At 40.7% G+C, this 13,707-nt stretch overlaps 1 protein-coding gene across 2 annotated transcripts in view; it reads left to right on the top strand.

The window, feature by feature from the left end:
• Positions 1 to 1,256: 1,256 nt before the first annotated feature.
• Positions 1,257 to 13,707, top strand: part of FSD1L (fibronectin type III and SPRY domain containing 1 like) — a 30,045-nt gene continuing 17,594 nt past the window's right edge. For both annotated transcript variants that reach the window (XM_005154887.2, XM_013130552.2), the window contains exons 1-4: positions 1,257 to 1,295; positions 6,018 to 6,113; positions 7,066 to 7,197; positions 10,513 to 10,614. In XM_005154887.2, coding sequence (XP_005154944.1) covers positions 1,281 to 1,295; positions 6,018 to 6,113; positions 7,066 to 7,197; positions 10,513 to 10,614 — 345 coding nt within the window. In that variant the 5' untranslated portion in view covers positions 1,257 to 1,280. The remainder of the gene's footprint in view (positions 1,296 to 6,017; positions 6,114 to 7,065; positions 7,198 to 10,512; positions 10,615 to 13,707) is intronic.

The following is a 13,707-nucleotide window of genomic DNA, read 5'->3' as shown; positions in this document are numbered from 1 at the left end:
CATCCACACATGTTCCTGCCCTGTTTACTGATTTCCTGGTGTATAAAGCAGTAATACGTCGTTACAGCCTCTGTTAGGACCAATTCTAGTAACTTGAAGTATTTCTCCTCACCAGACCTTCCTCTGTTAAAACTCTCTCATTGTGCAAAATAAAGAACATTTTCTCTAGAACAACTCCAGAGAAAATCTTTTTAGTAGATACTTTGTTGCTCAATATATGTTCACAAGAGTGCTGAAAGAACCCATAAAACCATGGAATAATTTCCTGATAGTGACCCTTCTCTTGCGTTTGCAGTTTGGAAATGACAAAACACACAGGAAGACGTATAGTTGAATCCTTCCACATAATCCATACCTAGAATTAAGAAGTGGGCCCACAGCTTCAGAAACCAGCATACGCACCCAATCAAACACGCTGTAAAGGGTTTCAGAGACAAAGGTGTGCCTCCCTGAGGCTGGTGTTATTGGCTCCCTGGTGTCTGACCACAGGCACCACTTCTGACCCAGCTGCCAACTTCTGTCCCTGGCCAAGACATTAAAAATCCTTTTGAGTTTAGTAGGTTGTTGCTGAATTGTTTGTGGAAAATGGCGTTGATGCCTCTTATATTTAATTCATGGAATTGCGGTCATGGTAAGTCTGCAGTCTCCTCAAGAAGCTGTGTTTAGAAATACAGGCACTGAGTTAATTTCAAGAGCTATAGCTGTCGTCTTGAAAAGCTATAGCACTTTTGTTACCCTTTGAAAGATACGATAAATAAATTCTGTTCTGAAAGGATGTCATCACTAAGAAGATGAAACCACTGCCCAGCTTTGACACCCCTTGCTGCCAGTCTGGTGTGAAACAGAAAGGATGTATATGATGGCAGGAAGGATGGCTAGATGGGTTGCTATGGAGCAGTCCCAGTTATCACGTTGCTCCGTAGCACTTTAAATAAAGGACAGAAGCGGCATGTCCCGCCCCACGGACAAGGGACTGCCGTAACCACCCGCAAGCCCTGCCGGGACTCGAACCCAAAGACAGCTCATCCCAGCCGCAGCTTGGGCAGTGAGCCCGGGCTGCGCGTGCCCAGAGGCCCCTCCCCGGGAGGGGAGGTGAGGGGCACGTGCCGCCGGCGTGCGCGGAGGCAGGGGCGGGGCGGAGGGCGAGGGGGCAGAGAGCGCGTGCGCAGGGGGGCGGGGTCGGGCCGCGCGAGCACGTATGCCGCTGCGGGGCGCGAGGGGCCCTGGGTTTATTTTCCTGCGGGCGGTGCCGGCGGCAGCGCGTTCCTCCCTTCGGCGCTATGGACGAACAGAGGGTGAGTGCCGGCGGCAGCCCGGACCGGACCGGACCGGACCGGAAGGCGGGCCTGCACTCCCTTAGCCGGCCGTGCCGCCGGGCTGCGGCGGGCAGCAGCAAGGGCCTTTCCCCGTGGCGTCGGCGTTGCCCCGGCGCTCGGCCTGGCTGCCGGAGGGGAGGGGAGGGGCGGTGGCCGCGCTGTGGGAGGGTGGCAGAACTGGGAAGGCGCTTCCCTCGTCCCGGGCTGATGCCCCCTGCGCGCGGCCGGGGAGGAGCTCCTCCGCGGGCGCTACGGCTGTTGTACCGTGAAGAGGCGCGGCTCTGCTGTAGAGCTCTTTCACGCTATGCATTCCTGTCATAAGTAATTATGAGTGTACTGAGGCCCTGTTTCTCGCTGATGACATCCTGGGTTGAAGGGAACTAATTAATAAAAACGTTTTGTAGTTGTTTTCTTGTTTTTATGTTATTTTTTTCCCCTGTGGCTGCTGCCCTGTAATTGTTTCTTTCCCTAATTTGCTATCTGCCCCTTCAGGGAAATCACTGAGGAGCAGGGATGTGCCTGGCAGAGGACTGGGCTTTCTAAAAATGATGCTGTCAGAAAGAGTTCTGACTCAGCCTTTTGGCTTTCGCTGCAGAAGGGCTTCTGTTCTTGTCTCGGTGTTTTCCCTATTTTGGCAACTGGTTTGTGTAGGGTCTGGGTAATTAATGGCTTGAAATTTACAGATTACAGATGTTTACTACTTTGGTTGTTTGTGTGCTGCTACTTGAAACTTTGCTGCGCTTCAGAAAGTGAGATGTGAAATGCCAAAAAAAAGTGTGCTCCTGTCCGCCTGCCTCTGCCTGTTTTATGCGAGATCAGTCTCTGCTGAGAAGGAGTAAATGAGGGCCACATCTGTTGCGGATGCTCCAGGTTGATGTTCCTGGGTGGCATCATTGTTATTTGAATTTCAGTGCTGCTCTGAGGTTCTTAATACAGTAGTAAATTTGCAGTTATCTTTTATTTTACAGTTCTTTGTTAATGTGCTTTTGTCAGCTGTATTGTCTTAGGTATGCCTTAACTCTGGTGACTTCAATGTGTGGACAAGTGCAGAAGATTAAATTGATAGTGGCTAAATGAGTTTGAAATTCAGTCTGCATGTGAAGGTTGGTACGACTCAGGATTTTGTCCTGAGTCTGCAGAAATGCTTAACTCTGTCCTGCATCCAGTTGTGTCATAAGGCTTCAGTATGATCTTGAACAAGTGGGTAACTTGCTTCTTAAACAGAACTGATGTAAAGTGTTTATTTTATCAAAGTTTACTCAACTTTCATGAGGTACCCATCTGCTTCAGCATATGCTATGTGATATTAGTTACTAGCTGTTCGAAGGAGGGTATATTGTCTAGTTCTATACTCTTGGCAAGATTACAAGCCACCACATGTTAGCTTGTAATAAAGCGCTTCCTGTCCTTTTTCATGTCATTTCATGGTCTTCATCTCTTGTGCATCAACTCCGTTGCTTTACAAATGCCATGCATGTTTTTCTGCCAAGAATGTACTAAGATTCAGAGTGAGAATAGGATGTAAAAGTGAAAAGCAGCATAAAGCTCATTGATAGCACCAAAAATCACTTCTGTGATAAACATGCCGTAATGTTTTAAAAGTTAATTTGAAACTGACCTCATCTGACATGTATTAGCTAGAGTGAGCTAGGAGAAAATTAGTTTTAATAGGATTCTGTGAAATACTACATCCCTCAGTGGGCAATAGACGTAAATTTCATTCAGTGTAGAAATACCAAGAAGCTTTACAGAGCATGGTGCTGTTGTAATCCTTTTGTGAAGTAATTTAGAATACATGCATCAGCTACTGCTTATGCTTGTAATATTCCTAGCATCCTTTTCAGTACATGTAATTGTAGTGACTTTTCAGAAATTCCTGTTACAGGAGGAAATAGCAACAGTGCAGTGTGTTGATTTTGGCATGTGTGTCTATTACATATTGATGATTAGAAAATTCCATTAGAAGATACTGTATATTAGTGATTCTTAGCAGCTGACTTTAGGTCCATTGCTGTTTAAGAAAAAGATCTGTCTACTGTTGGTGGATATTTTTAGGCCTTTTATATCTTCATTTGTGGGTGGTGTCCAAACTTGTTCAAATTTGACCCAACACGGTAAAATTCTTGCTCAGAAAAATTGGTAGCTTACTTCGAAAGAGCTGTACTGATGTGCTTGGTTAGTTCACTTCAACTTTAGATGTAGTGGAGAATGTTGTTTGGTGGGCATCTTTTGGTTTCCACTGTGCATTTTGCTGTGCAAAACCGTTTTAAGCATTTCTCACATGTAGATCTTTTCCTTTTATCATATGAAGCTATAAAGCCTCCAAACGTAGTTCAGTAGTACTCTGTACAAGAAGACCAACTTTTTTTTCCATGTGGTGTAACTGAATAAGCCCTAAAATCCTGTCTGAAAGAGGATTGGGAGTTTTCTTGTTCATCCAAATTGACAGTTATGCTTATAGGATCTACAGCTTAACTGCGAACTGTCTGACATGGCGAAACAATTGCCTCTGGTCAGTAATGAATGCAGAAGCAGCTTGGTTGGACAGTGTTGTTTCATCTGCCATTTTGATGTGTGCAGAATTGGCCTTAAATATGTTCTCTTTAACCAGGCAACGGACGGATTCTTTAATGAAGTGATTGAGACTTGCTGTACCCCTTGTTTCTGAAAGAAGCCAATCTGGTTTTGTTTCTTTTCCTCAAAATCCTAATTTCAGTTATTGCAGTCATGGCTGGCCCATTGAATTTTTACATAACATTATCACAGTGTATGTGGTAAAAGCAGTACATTTTCACTTCTGCTGGTGCTCTAACTTTGTGAGCATGGCAGTATGCAAACAGACAGTGGGCTGGAGTGCCACTAACCAGATCACTGCAGATTTGAAAACTGCAGAGGAAGGGGTGAGGACAGGTATGGGCATAGCTTAGGACTAGTGTAGAGATTCTTCACATGGGACGTAGTGTTTGGGTTTGCTGTGGATGCTGTGTAAGAATAAAATATTTTTCTTGCTTTTCAGAAAAAAATATCTAAGCAGTGAATGTTTATTAAAAACCTTATGGAAGGGACTTCTGCAACATCTTCTTAGTGGTCTGTCTGTTTTTAAGGTGTGCTTGTTTGCTCCCTGTGCCTTAATTTGCTAAATGTTCTCAAATAACAATGCTAAGCTGAGCAACTTGAAATCAGTTTTGTTTATAGAACTTACTATCAACCAGCCAGAATTGAATTACAAAATTCTTAATTACTCCCTCTCATTGTCCTTTATTTTTACTTGCATATGCTGATGTGTTCTGAACTTACTATGCAATTATACAACTTGATGTAGTTTTAAGTACCAAGCATTGGTGTAAAATTCTTAGAAAGTGATTGAGTACTCAACATAATTGAACTTGGTAGTCTTACTTAATTTAAAAATGCACTTTCATGTGCTTAATGTTGTTTTCCTGCTTAGTATGTGTTCTCTAAGCTGAATCTACTGTTTTTAGTAGCTGGAATAGTATACCACAGCAATAACCTTGATTCTGTTTCTCAGCTACCAGTAGGCTTTTCTCTTTGAGGTCACTTTTAGGTGGAATATAGAAATTATTCACCAAAATATTTTGCTGCTTGTTAAATGACAAATTTTCAAATTGTCGTGGTTTAAACCAAAATCCGCACAGTTCGCTCACTCTCTCCCCCCTTGCTCCCCCAACTCCTAGAGAGTTAGGAAGGAGAATACAAAGAATGTAGCCCCCATGGCTTGAGACAACGGTTTAATTGCTAAGGCATAACACAAATCACTACTGCCATTACTACTACAAATAATAATGATAAAGCCAATAACAAGCGAAAAGAATACAACACCCCACCAGCCACTGACCCATAACTCACTCCACCCTGCCCAGCCGAGCACCGACGGATACCTCCTCCATTTCCCTCCAGAGCTCCACCCCTCCAGCTCTCTCTCCCAGTTGCAGCCTGGGCATCACGTGCTATGGTATGGAATACCTCATTGGCTAGCCTGGGTCAGGTGTCCTGTCTCTCCTTCCTCCCGGCCTCCCCTCCTCCCCGGCAGAGCACATGCTCAGAAAAGGCCTTGAACAGAAACACCCTCAAAACATGCTCGCTATCAAGCAGCTGTTCCAGCCCAGAAGTCAAAACACAGCATTGCACCAGCTACAAGAAGGAGAAAAAATGACTGCTACTGCTCAACCCATGACAAAATCAACATTACAGATTTATTCTGTCTATACAATGAACTGTCAGCTTAATTATTAAACACTAGCTTCTTTTGACTGTAGGAAATAACTAGTTTTTCTTCTGGGTTAATTTTTACCAGCTTTTTTCTCTATTGGTTCTGCATTTGGTTGCATAAGCATTAGCTTTCTCATCTAGAGAAGCTATTTATGGCAGTGTGGTGTCACTAGGTGGTCTTAGATTTCTTGGAAGTTGCAGTAAAACATGTGCAATGGTGTATCATAAAATAGATTCACGATTTCTCCTAAACTAAGAAGTGGCTATCTTTAGTTTGGTGGAATGCTGTTTAGACCTTTTTTATTTTTTCTTTTATTGAATAAACTCTTATTCTTAATCCCATCAGAATAACAGTTGAATTAGCCACAATTAGAATATGTATAATGAATTTCTATCTATGGTGAAATGTTGGTGGTTAACACAATTGGAAGGCTCTTTTACAACTTCTCTCACTTGTTTTTGTAATTCTAGGAAACTCTGCAAAGGATTGTCTCTACCCTAGCAAACAAGAATGATGAAATTCACAACTTTATTGACATCCTGAATGACACAATAAAGAATGTTCAGGTATGTGTGTATGTATATATATATAAAAATATATATTAAGGCTTATAAGTTGTAGTTGACAGAGGAGTAACTTTCCAGTTTTATCAGTTTCAGACTGTTTAGGTAGTGTGTAAGGCTATAACAATAAAGTTTAAAATATATATTCATGTTGGAACCAAATAAAAAAACATTTTACTTTTTAAGTCTGTCTCTAGTAGAAAGGCATGATGGTTTTACTTTTCTTGTGAAAAGCAATTTGATTTGTGTGGAAGAGAATATGGGTTTTGATGCAAAATTTTCAAATCCTGTAATTTAGAAATAGTCTATATCTTTAAATTTCTGATTTGCTGTGCAGACTGAAAAATGAGACCATGTACATGATACTTGTGAGAAAAAACTGTTCTTTCTCTTCTTAGTAGCTGCAAATGTCAGGCTTAAGTTAGACCTAGTTTTTAGAGCATTTACACTAGGATGAGGCTTTGCCTCCTTTAGCCTATCAGTAAACTAATTTTGTGTTTAAAGCTGGGCAAAGTTAACAGCAGAAATAGAAATCATCCAGCAGATCTTCAAGATGGCTTCTTGAGTGCAGTTTTTAGAATCAAATTAAACCATTTTTATGTGGAACTGTATAACTACCTCCTTAAAAACATCTAGCAGTCTCATCTCTATATATGTGTATGAGACAATGAAGTCAAGGTCTTTTGGTGTGGAACAAAGTTGCCAAGTATGTGGGTTCTGTGCAAGTTTGAGTGTCATGGAATTTGCATGGATTTCGGTCTTCAGTGTCCTGATGTAAAGTCTGATTAGTAGGTGTCCATCATTCCTAATGTTTTTTGATAAGGTAGAGAGCAGTGACAAAGTATCCAGTAGCTGTGTCAAAGCATGTTTAGGCAAACCATGTAAGTTACAGTCTTGAAAGCCTAGCCTGAACTGTTGTCAATACAAATTGAATCAGTTTCAATTCTCTTCTCAGATGAACTCTTCCAGTGCCATCAGTGAGTTGGATGAAGAATTTGATCGTCTGTATTCTGTACTGTATGAGATGAGCGGGACTATGGCCAATACTATTCGGCAAGAGGCCGCTCATAGAATTCAGGCTCTACAGGTAACTGTGTAATTATATCTGCAAATCTTTGCAGCTGAATAGAAGCAGTTTTAATGTGCTATTTTAAACTTCAGCTGAAAGTGATATTTTGGTACTGTTACAAGAAATGCAGAAAGTGCAGTCTACATATTTTCTTTGATGCAAGTGTTTCTCTGATCCCTTCTTCTAGGGTGCTTAATGATGTCTAGTGTCTTTATGTTCTCCAGATTATCATGTAGAAAGGAAGTGATATTACTTGTAGAGCTTACAGGTGGAGAGTGGCTGCAGAGGGGCAGGATTTCAATCTATGTTTAATACTTTCAAATTAATGAATACTTTCTGGGCTGAAGTTGGTGTCTTTCTCCAGTTTGGAATACTGGCATCTGAACCTATATACACACCAGAGTGATTTACTCAGGCTTGAACTTGGAGAGTCACATCAGATATCTTAAGCACAAAGTCTCTCCTCCTGTTGACAGAACTGGTCACTCCACTAGCTAGTATGGAGGAAATAGTTTGTGCACAGTGAAAGAAATACGGAATTGCTTGGGAGCAGGTTATACTGGTGCCTGCTACTAAACCTGCTATGTGAGTTTTGTCAGTTTGTAGTTTTATAATTTCATGAAGAAGAATCTTTGTGATGGGTTTCAGAGAGGAAAAATGTTAACTTTCTGAAACATGCATAAAGTCTGTTTGGTTTGTTGTTTTTTTTTTTCCCAGTAGCATGTAGCAAGTTGGCTCTAGCTTTCACAAAGTCTGGTTGGCTGGGGCCAAAGCACAGTTAAAACTTCTAAGCAGAAGTTGCTTCTCCAGCTTTTTTCTTGAAATTATTCTAGTTGCAGCACTCTGCTGTCTAGCTCTCCTTATGTAGATGAATTAGGAAGATACTTGTTCTTGAAAAACTTCACCACCTCATGTCTAGTCAGTTTAAAGAAGTTCTAGGAGCAGTTTCCTGAAACAAATCCACAGGCTTCTTTATATACGGTCTGTTTATGTCCATACTTAAAGACTGGGTGTAAAACATTCCAGAACTTCTCTGTGCACAATTGAAGTTAGGTACCTAAGTGCACTTTTTAACCTCCAATTTCATCTCCCAGTATGTCTGTTCTAAGTACAGAGGTCTGCCCATATCCATGCATGCTTATGACTTAAATGCTTAAAGAATGAACAATGAACAGCTTGCAGGTGAAATTCAGCTGTGGCATGTATCAGTTTTTCTGCCTTCTAGTGAAGAAAACCTAACGTTAAACTTGCAAACAATTATTCTGGAACTGAAAACTGTTTGACAGTTACTCATCTGACACCTTAACTTGACCATTGAAATTTTCTGCTAATATCTGTTCTGTTAATATCTGAAATTTAATCTAATTTGATCAAGCTCAGGTGTGTTTGAACCAAATTATTCTGAAAGCTTGCTGGTGTGGTACAGTTGTATCAAGAACCGCTGCCCAGTGTTTGTGTTGAACAGCTGAACTGCTGCTTAGTCAGAAGAGGATGAGGAGAAGTGGGATGTTACAAATCACTGACACAGTTAAGTGCTTTACTTGCTCTTCAGCTGAGGCTGTTCTCTAGTCAGGGACCCAGAGGACATTCACTTTGCTCTGTAACAGACCAAGCTTCCTCTAAGACACTGCAAGAGTACTTTTCGCAACAGTCTACCAAACCAAACTAACACATGAAAACTATTGCATTGAATGTATTAATTCAAACCATTATCTTTGTCTGGAACTGAAAATTAGCTTTGTATGAAGAAACCAAGGAAATTCAGTGAGATAAAGCATCCTGCTTAAATGATTTGACTTGTCTAGTTTATTGTACTTGTGTCCTTAGTTAATTGTGCTTGTGCCGTAGTTAGTCTTCTGTCGTTGACAAGATGCTCTTGTGAAGAATAAGCAGTAACTTAAAATACTGGGGCTACATATGGTGGAGAAAGGTGATGGTTTAATATTTAAACTGATCCCTCAAAAATAATTCACTTGGATTGGCTGAAAACCGTAAGTTTTCCTTAAACCCTTGCTTTGAAAGTATTGTTATATTTTGGGGCAGTGTATTTTAATAACAAAGTATTTATTTTTAATGGAAGTGCAGGTGCATCTCAATAAGATGCTGATGGAAGCATCCACTTACTGTGTCAGTCCTGCAAATCTGTTTGAAAATGGCTTTGGCATTTGCATCTCTGCTTTGGGGTGTTTGCCTGGGACGTTTTGGGAGTATTGTGGTGCATCTGAGTTTGTTAGCATGGGATATCTTTCAAAGAGGAGAGCAGCTGTAGTAGATGAATTACAACTTGCATTAATGGCATGCTTCAGAAGTTATTTGGAAACTGTGTATGAACTTCTAGCTGTTGGACTGTTTCCTTGCTGCTATTTTATCTCTGAACAGTAAATCTGAGGGACAACTGGCCCAGGTCAACTCAGCACAATTGCCAAAACTTGTTGTGCTTCTCAAGTGCACAGACAGGTCTGTTCTTGAAGTTGATGTAACGGTTGGTTTCTTTTGAGGCAGTGATGACCTTAGAACAAGCTGTCTTTTCTTAAGTATTTAAAGAAAATGTTACTTGCTGTTGACTTGTTCTAAGATACTATAGCAAGTGTAACATGAGTATAAAACCAGCTGTAGGGTGAATGCTGATGCAAAAGCTGCTGCCAGGCTTGAAGTATGCATCATTAAACCTATGGTATGTTTAGGATCCTGCAGTGTATTCAGAACTAATCTTTACATGCTATGTAATACTTGAAGTTCTCTGTGGACTGTTTTATGTACTGGGATTGATAGTTTACTAAGAATAGAGTTTCAGCTAATCCTGAAAAATTTCTCCACTGTACTTCTTTGTTCCTTTTCATCTACTATCCCCATTTGTTATACAGCAGTATTGATTTTTCAGGATTGTTTCTGTGATAGTTGTAGAGCTTGTTGGGGATATAATAATTGTCTTTTTCAAGACTACTGTTACATTAAGCACTATCAGTTCATTGATAAAGCACAGTTTTGGAAATAAAATTGTGCATATAAATGTAAACATTTCTTTGCTTCTGGAATCCTGATGATGTGAGAAAAAGGCCTTAAAAAGAAATCTGATTTTTAAATCTGACTTTAGCACCTATCCAACATTTTCCCCTTTGGATTTATAAGATGTGCCATATATAGCTGTGCACTTGTCAAGCACAGTGAATTTCTAGTTAACATGATGTGTCAGAGGTAATAGCCTTGGTCAGATAAGGTATTAAGTTGTTACAAAGAAATAGCAAAGCCATGTCGTTCTAGTACTGGTAGTTTATAAACCACTTTTTTAACGTGAATACATCTAATTACTCTTACGTTCTTTTTTTGCTTCAGGATCAGCTTAGCCAATGTCGTAATGCCCTAGAGAGTTCTGAAGAGCTGCTGGAACTTGCTACTCAGTCATTGGACATAAAGGACCCTGTGGAGTTCCTAAAGGTAGAAAACTTTGAACAAACATGTGTGAGGCAGATGTTGGTATTTGTCTGTTTGAAATATGCTTGCATTACTGTACTGTGAACTTCCCAGGAATGTGGAGAATATAGACAGAGAAGCATATGAAAGTGGAGTTAATCCTCTGTTAAGGAGGCAGAGTCAGGCACTGTAGTCTTGAAGTTTTATGTAATCTCTAGTAAAATAAAATTTTTTTCTCTTAGAGTGATGGGGGAGGGGAAAGTAATGACTTCTCATGGGCAGCAGTCAGTGTTAAGCAAGCTTGCATTCATGCTAGGTAAGTGAACCCGGAAAGTGAGAGTAAAATAAGTCTCTAAAACTGAACCAAGACATATAAAGTGTGTGATGGCCAGAACTCAAAGCTGTGGCAAGTGACCTGTCAGTTGTCCAGTCCTGTTACATGACACTTGCAGAGAGTCACTTGCTTTGCAGCTCTGCAGAGGGCTAACAACAAGACAACTCTCCACAACAAAAGAAAAGTCAGTTGCCCTGCCACTAAAGAAGACAGTTACTGGTGCTTCCAAGGAAAGGTGGCAGGTTAACAGACAGTTAGAGGGGTGGTGCATAGTCAGGGGTTTGGTTACTTAGACCTTAGGACTTGCTTTGGGATGCTGAGTCTGCTGGGGGCTGATGGGGTCTACCTGACAAGGAAGAGAAGAGCATCTTTGGTAGGAGACTTGCCAGACTGACGAAGGCAGCTTTAAATCAGATTTGTTGTGGGAGGGGGGACCGATCCATCACAAAACTCCAAGTCATATGCCAGCACCTGCAGTGAATGCTTGGAGGAATGCAGAGCTAATCCAGCCATTCCAGCCAGTGAGTCGGCTTTATTTAGAACTCTGCTAAGATGCCTTTATACATATGCCCATAATATGGGGAATAAATGAGGAATTAGAGGTGTGTGCTCATCTGTAAGGATATATCATTTGCATGAGGAATACATGGTAGCATGGCTCCTATGACTGGAGTGCTGGAATGGAAAGTTACAGGCTTCTTAGGCAAGACAGATCTGGGGGTATAGCCGTTTATGTCAGTGAGTAGATAGAGTGTTGTGGAGCTCTGCCTGGGGGTGGATTGATGAACCAACTGAAAGTTTATGGGCCAAGATTAAAGGGAGGGCAGTGACCAGGGATGTCACTGTGGAGGATAAAGGGGCTGGAACACCTCCTGTATGAAGACAGGCTTAGATATTTGGGGCTGTTGAGCCTGGAGAAGGCTGCATGGAAACCCCATAGCAGCCTTCCAGTATCTGAATGCGGTCTACAGGGATGCTTGAGAGGGAATCTTCATCAGGGACTGTAGTGACAGGACAAGGGACAATGGATTTAAACAGGGGTAGTTCAGTTTTGATATAAGGAATATTTTTACTGTGAGGGTGGTGAGGCACTGAAACAGGCTACCAAGGAAGTTGTGAAGGCTCCATCACTGGCAGTGTTCAAGGCCAGTTTGGACCTAGCTTTAGCAACATGGTCTCCCTGCCCATGGCATGGGGTTTGAAATAGATGATCTTAAGGCCCTTTTCAACCTAAAACTTTCTATGATTCTAGCTGTAACCATCTGTGAATGACAAGCTGTTTGTTTTGCAGAACCTTATGCAATGTATGGGTCTTTAATTTGCAAGCCTGAACTCTATGGCTGTACTGAAAGGTCCTATGAAACTGAATGCAGGACAAGTCTTCCTCAACCTTCTAATGTATTTATATACTGTGTAAGTGAGAGCCTGATTTGGGCCTCATGTTGCGATTCTAATACACATGTGTACTTTACAACAGACTTGTAAACAAGGCAATTTATTGACTGGAAGAATATACTTCCAAATTAGTGAAACAGTTCTACAAATGGACTGAGTCAGTACCCTAGGCTTTCTAGCATAATCTTCTCATTAGTAGTGGGGCCAAATCCAAGACCCAATTACTTCTGTATTTCTGAATTTTAACTGGAACAAGGACATAAATCAATCTAAAAGAGTGGGCAGGAAAGCTGTCTTAATGTCAGTTATACCTTTTGGCAACACGTTTGTGTGGTGTCCTGAGTGTCATCTTTGATTTATTTGCCTTGAAGAGTGACAATTCTGAAACTGAGTATTTTTTCTTAGCACATCAGTTTGAGTTGTCCTTTCTGTCTTTTCATTCTGATGTGTAAAACTTAAGTTAGCTCTTGAGCACTAGGCAGAATGTAGCTTTGAATTTATTGGAAGTTGTTTTGTTTCAGGTGTATCTAATACATCTTTTTTTTTTTAAGGTGATATACATTTAGGAAAATTACTGTTTGCTTGGAGTTTCAAATTTGGTGTCTTGTATTTAGGATACTGAAATCTGATCCGTTTAAGATATGAATCTTGTCTTGTTCTAGTCACATTTGTAAATACGCATTTGGATATGGTGTTTTAAGGTAATATTGCCTTAGCTATTAGCCGGCTAAATCTATTTTTCTGCTAATAGGAATACCAAGTGTTCCTAGAACAGAGGGCAGCTTCAGACCTGATGATTTTTTTGCTGGTAAATCAGGAGAAACTAGCGTAAGACTGAACTAAGATTATTTTAAATTTCTTTTTCCTGTGTTAGGTTTTTGGTGGCTTTATTTGATGAGTTGACTTACCTGAAAGTCAAAAGAACATGAATGCCAGCACACAGAAGGGTCTAGTGATTAGACAGGATGTGATTTGACACTTTTGGGCAGGTCATGTGAGGTGGGCTGAAACCTATAATTATCTGCAGCCTGGAAACAAACTAAATTCAAAGGAGTTAAGTCAGGCCTGCCTTACAGTAGACTGTTCAGTCCTGGCTACCACACATTCCACAAGGCACAGAGGTTATGAAGAAGGCCTTTGTTTTAAAATAGCTTTGGATAGTTAGTCAGTAGTTCTTACAATAACATTGGTTTGAGGTAAAACAAAGCTAACTCTTAAGCTAAATTATTTCTAAACCCATGGGTTTTTTTCTGCTTCTGACTTTGGGAATATAAAGTTGGTTTTGTGGTAGGGATGTATGGACAATTTTAATTTTTCTCTTTTTTTTGTGCGTTTTGTATTTAGTGAAATAATTGGAATTCTTCCACTTTTGTTTGACTTAAAATTGG

The sequence above is a fragment of the Melopsittacus undulatus genome, chromosome Z (assembly GCF_012275295.1).
Source record: "Melopsittacus undulatus isolate bMelUnd1 chromosome Z, bMelUnd1.mat.Z, whole genome shotgun sequence".
Lineage (NCBI taxonomy): Eukaryota > Metazoa > Chordata > Aves > Psittaciformes > Psittaculidae > Melopsittacus > Melopsittacus undulatus.
The sequence above is the reverse complement of the archived record's forward strand: the minus strand, read 5'-3'. Positions and strand labels throughout refer to the sequence as shown.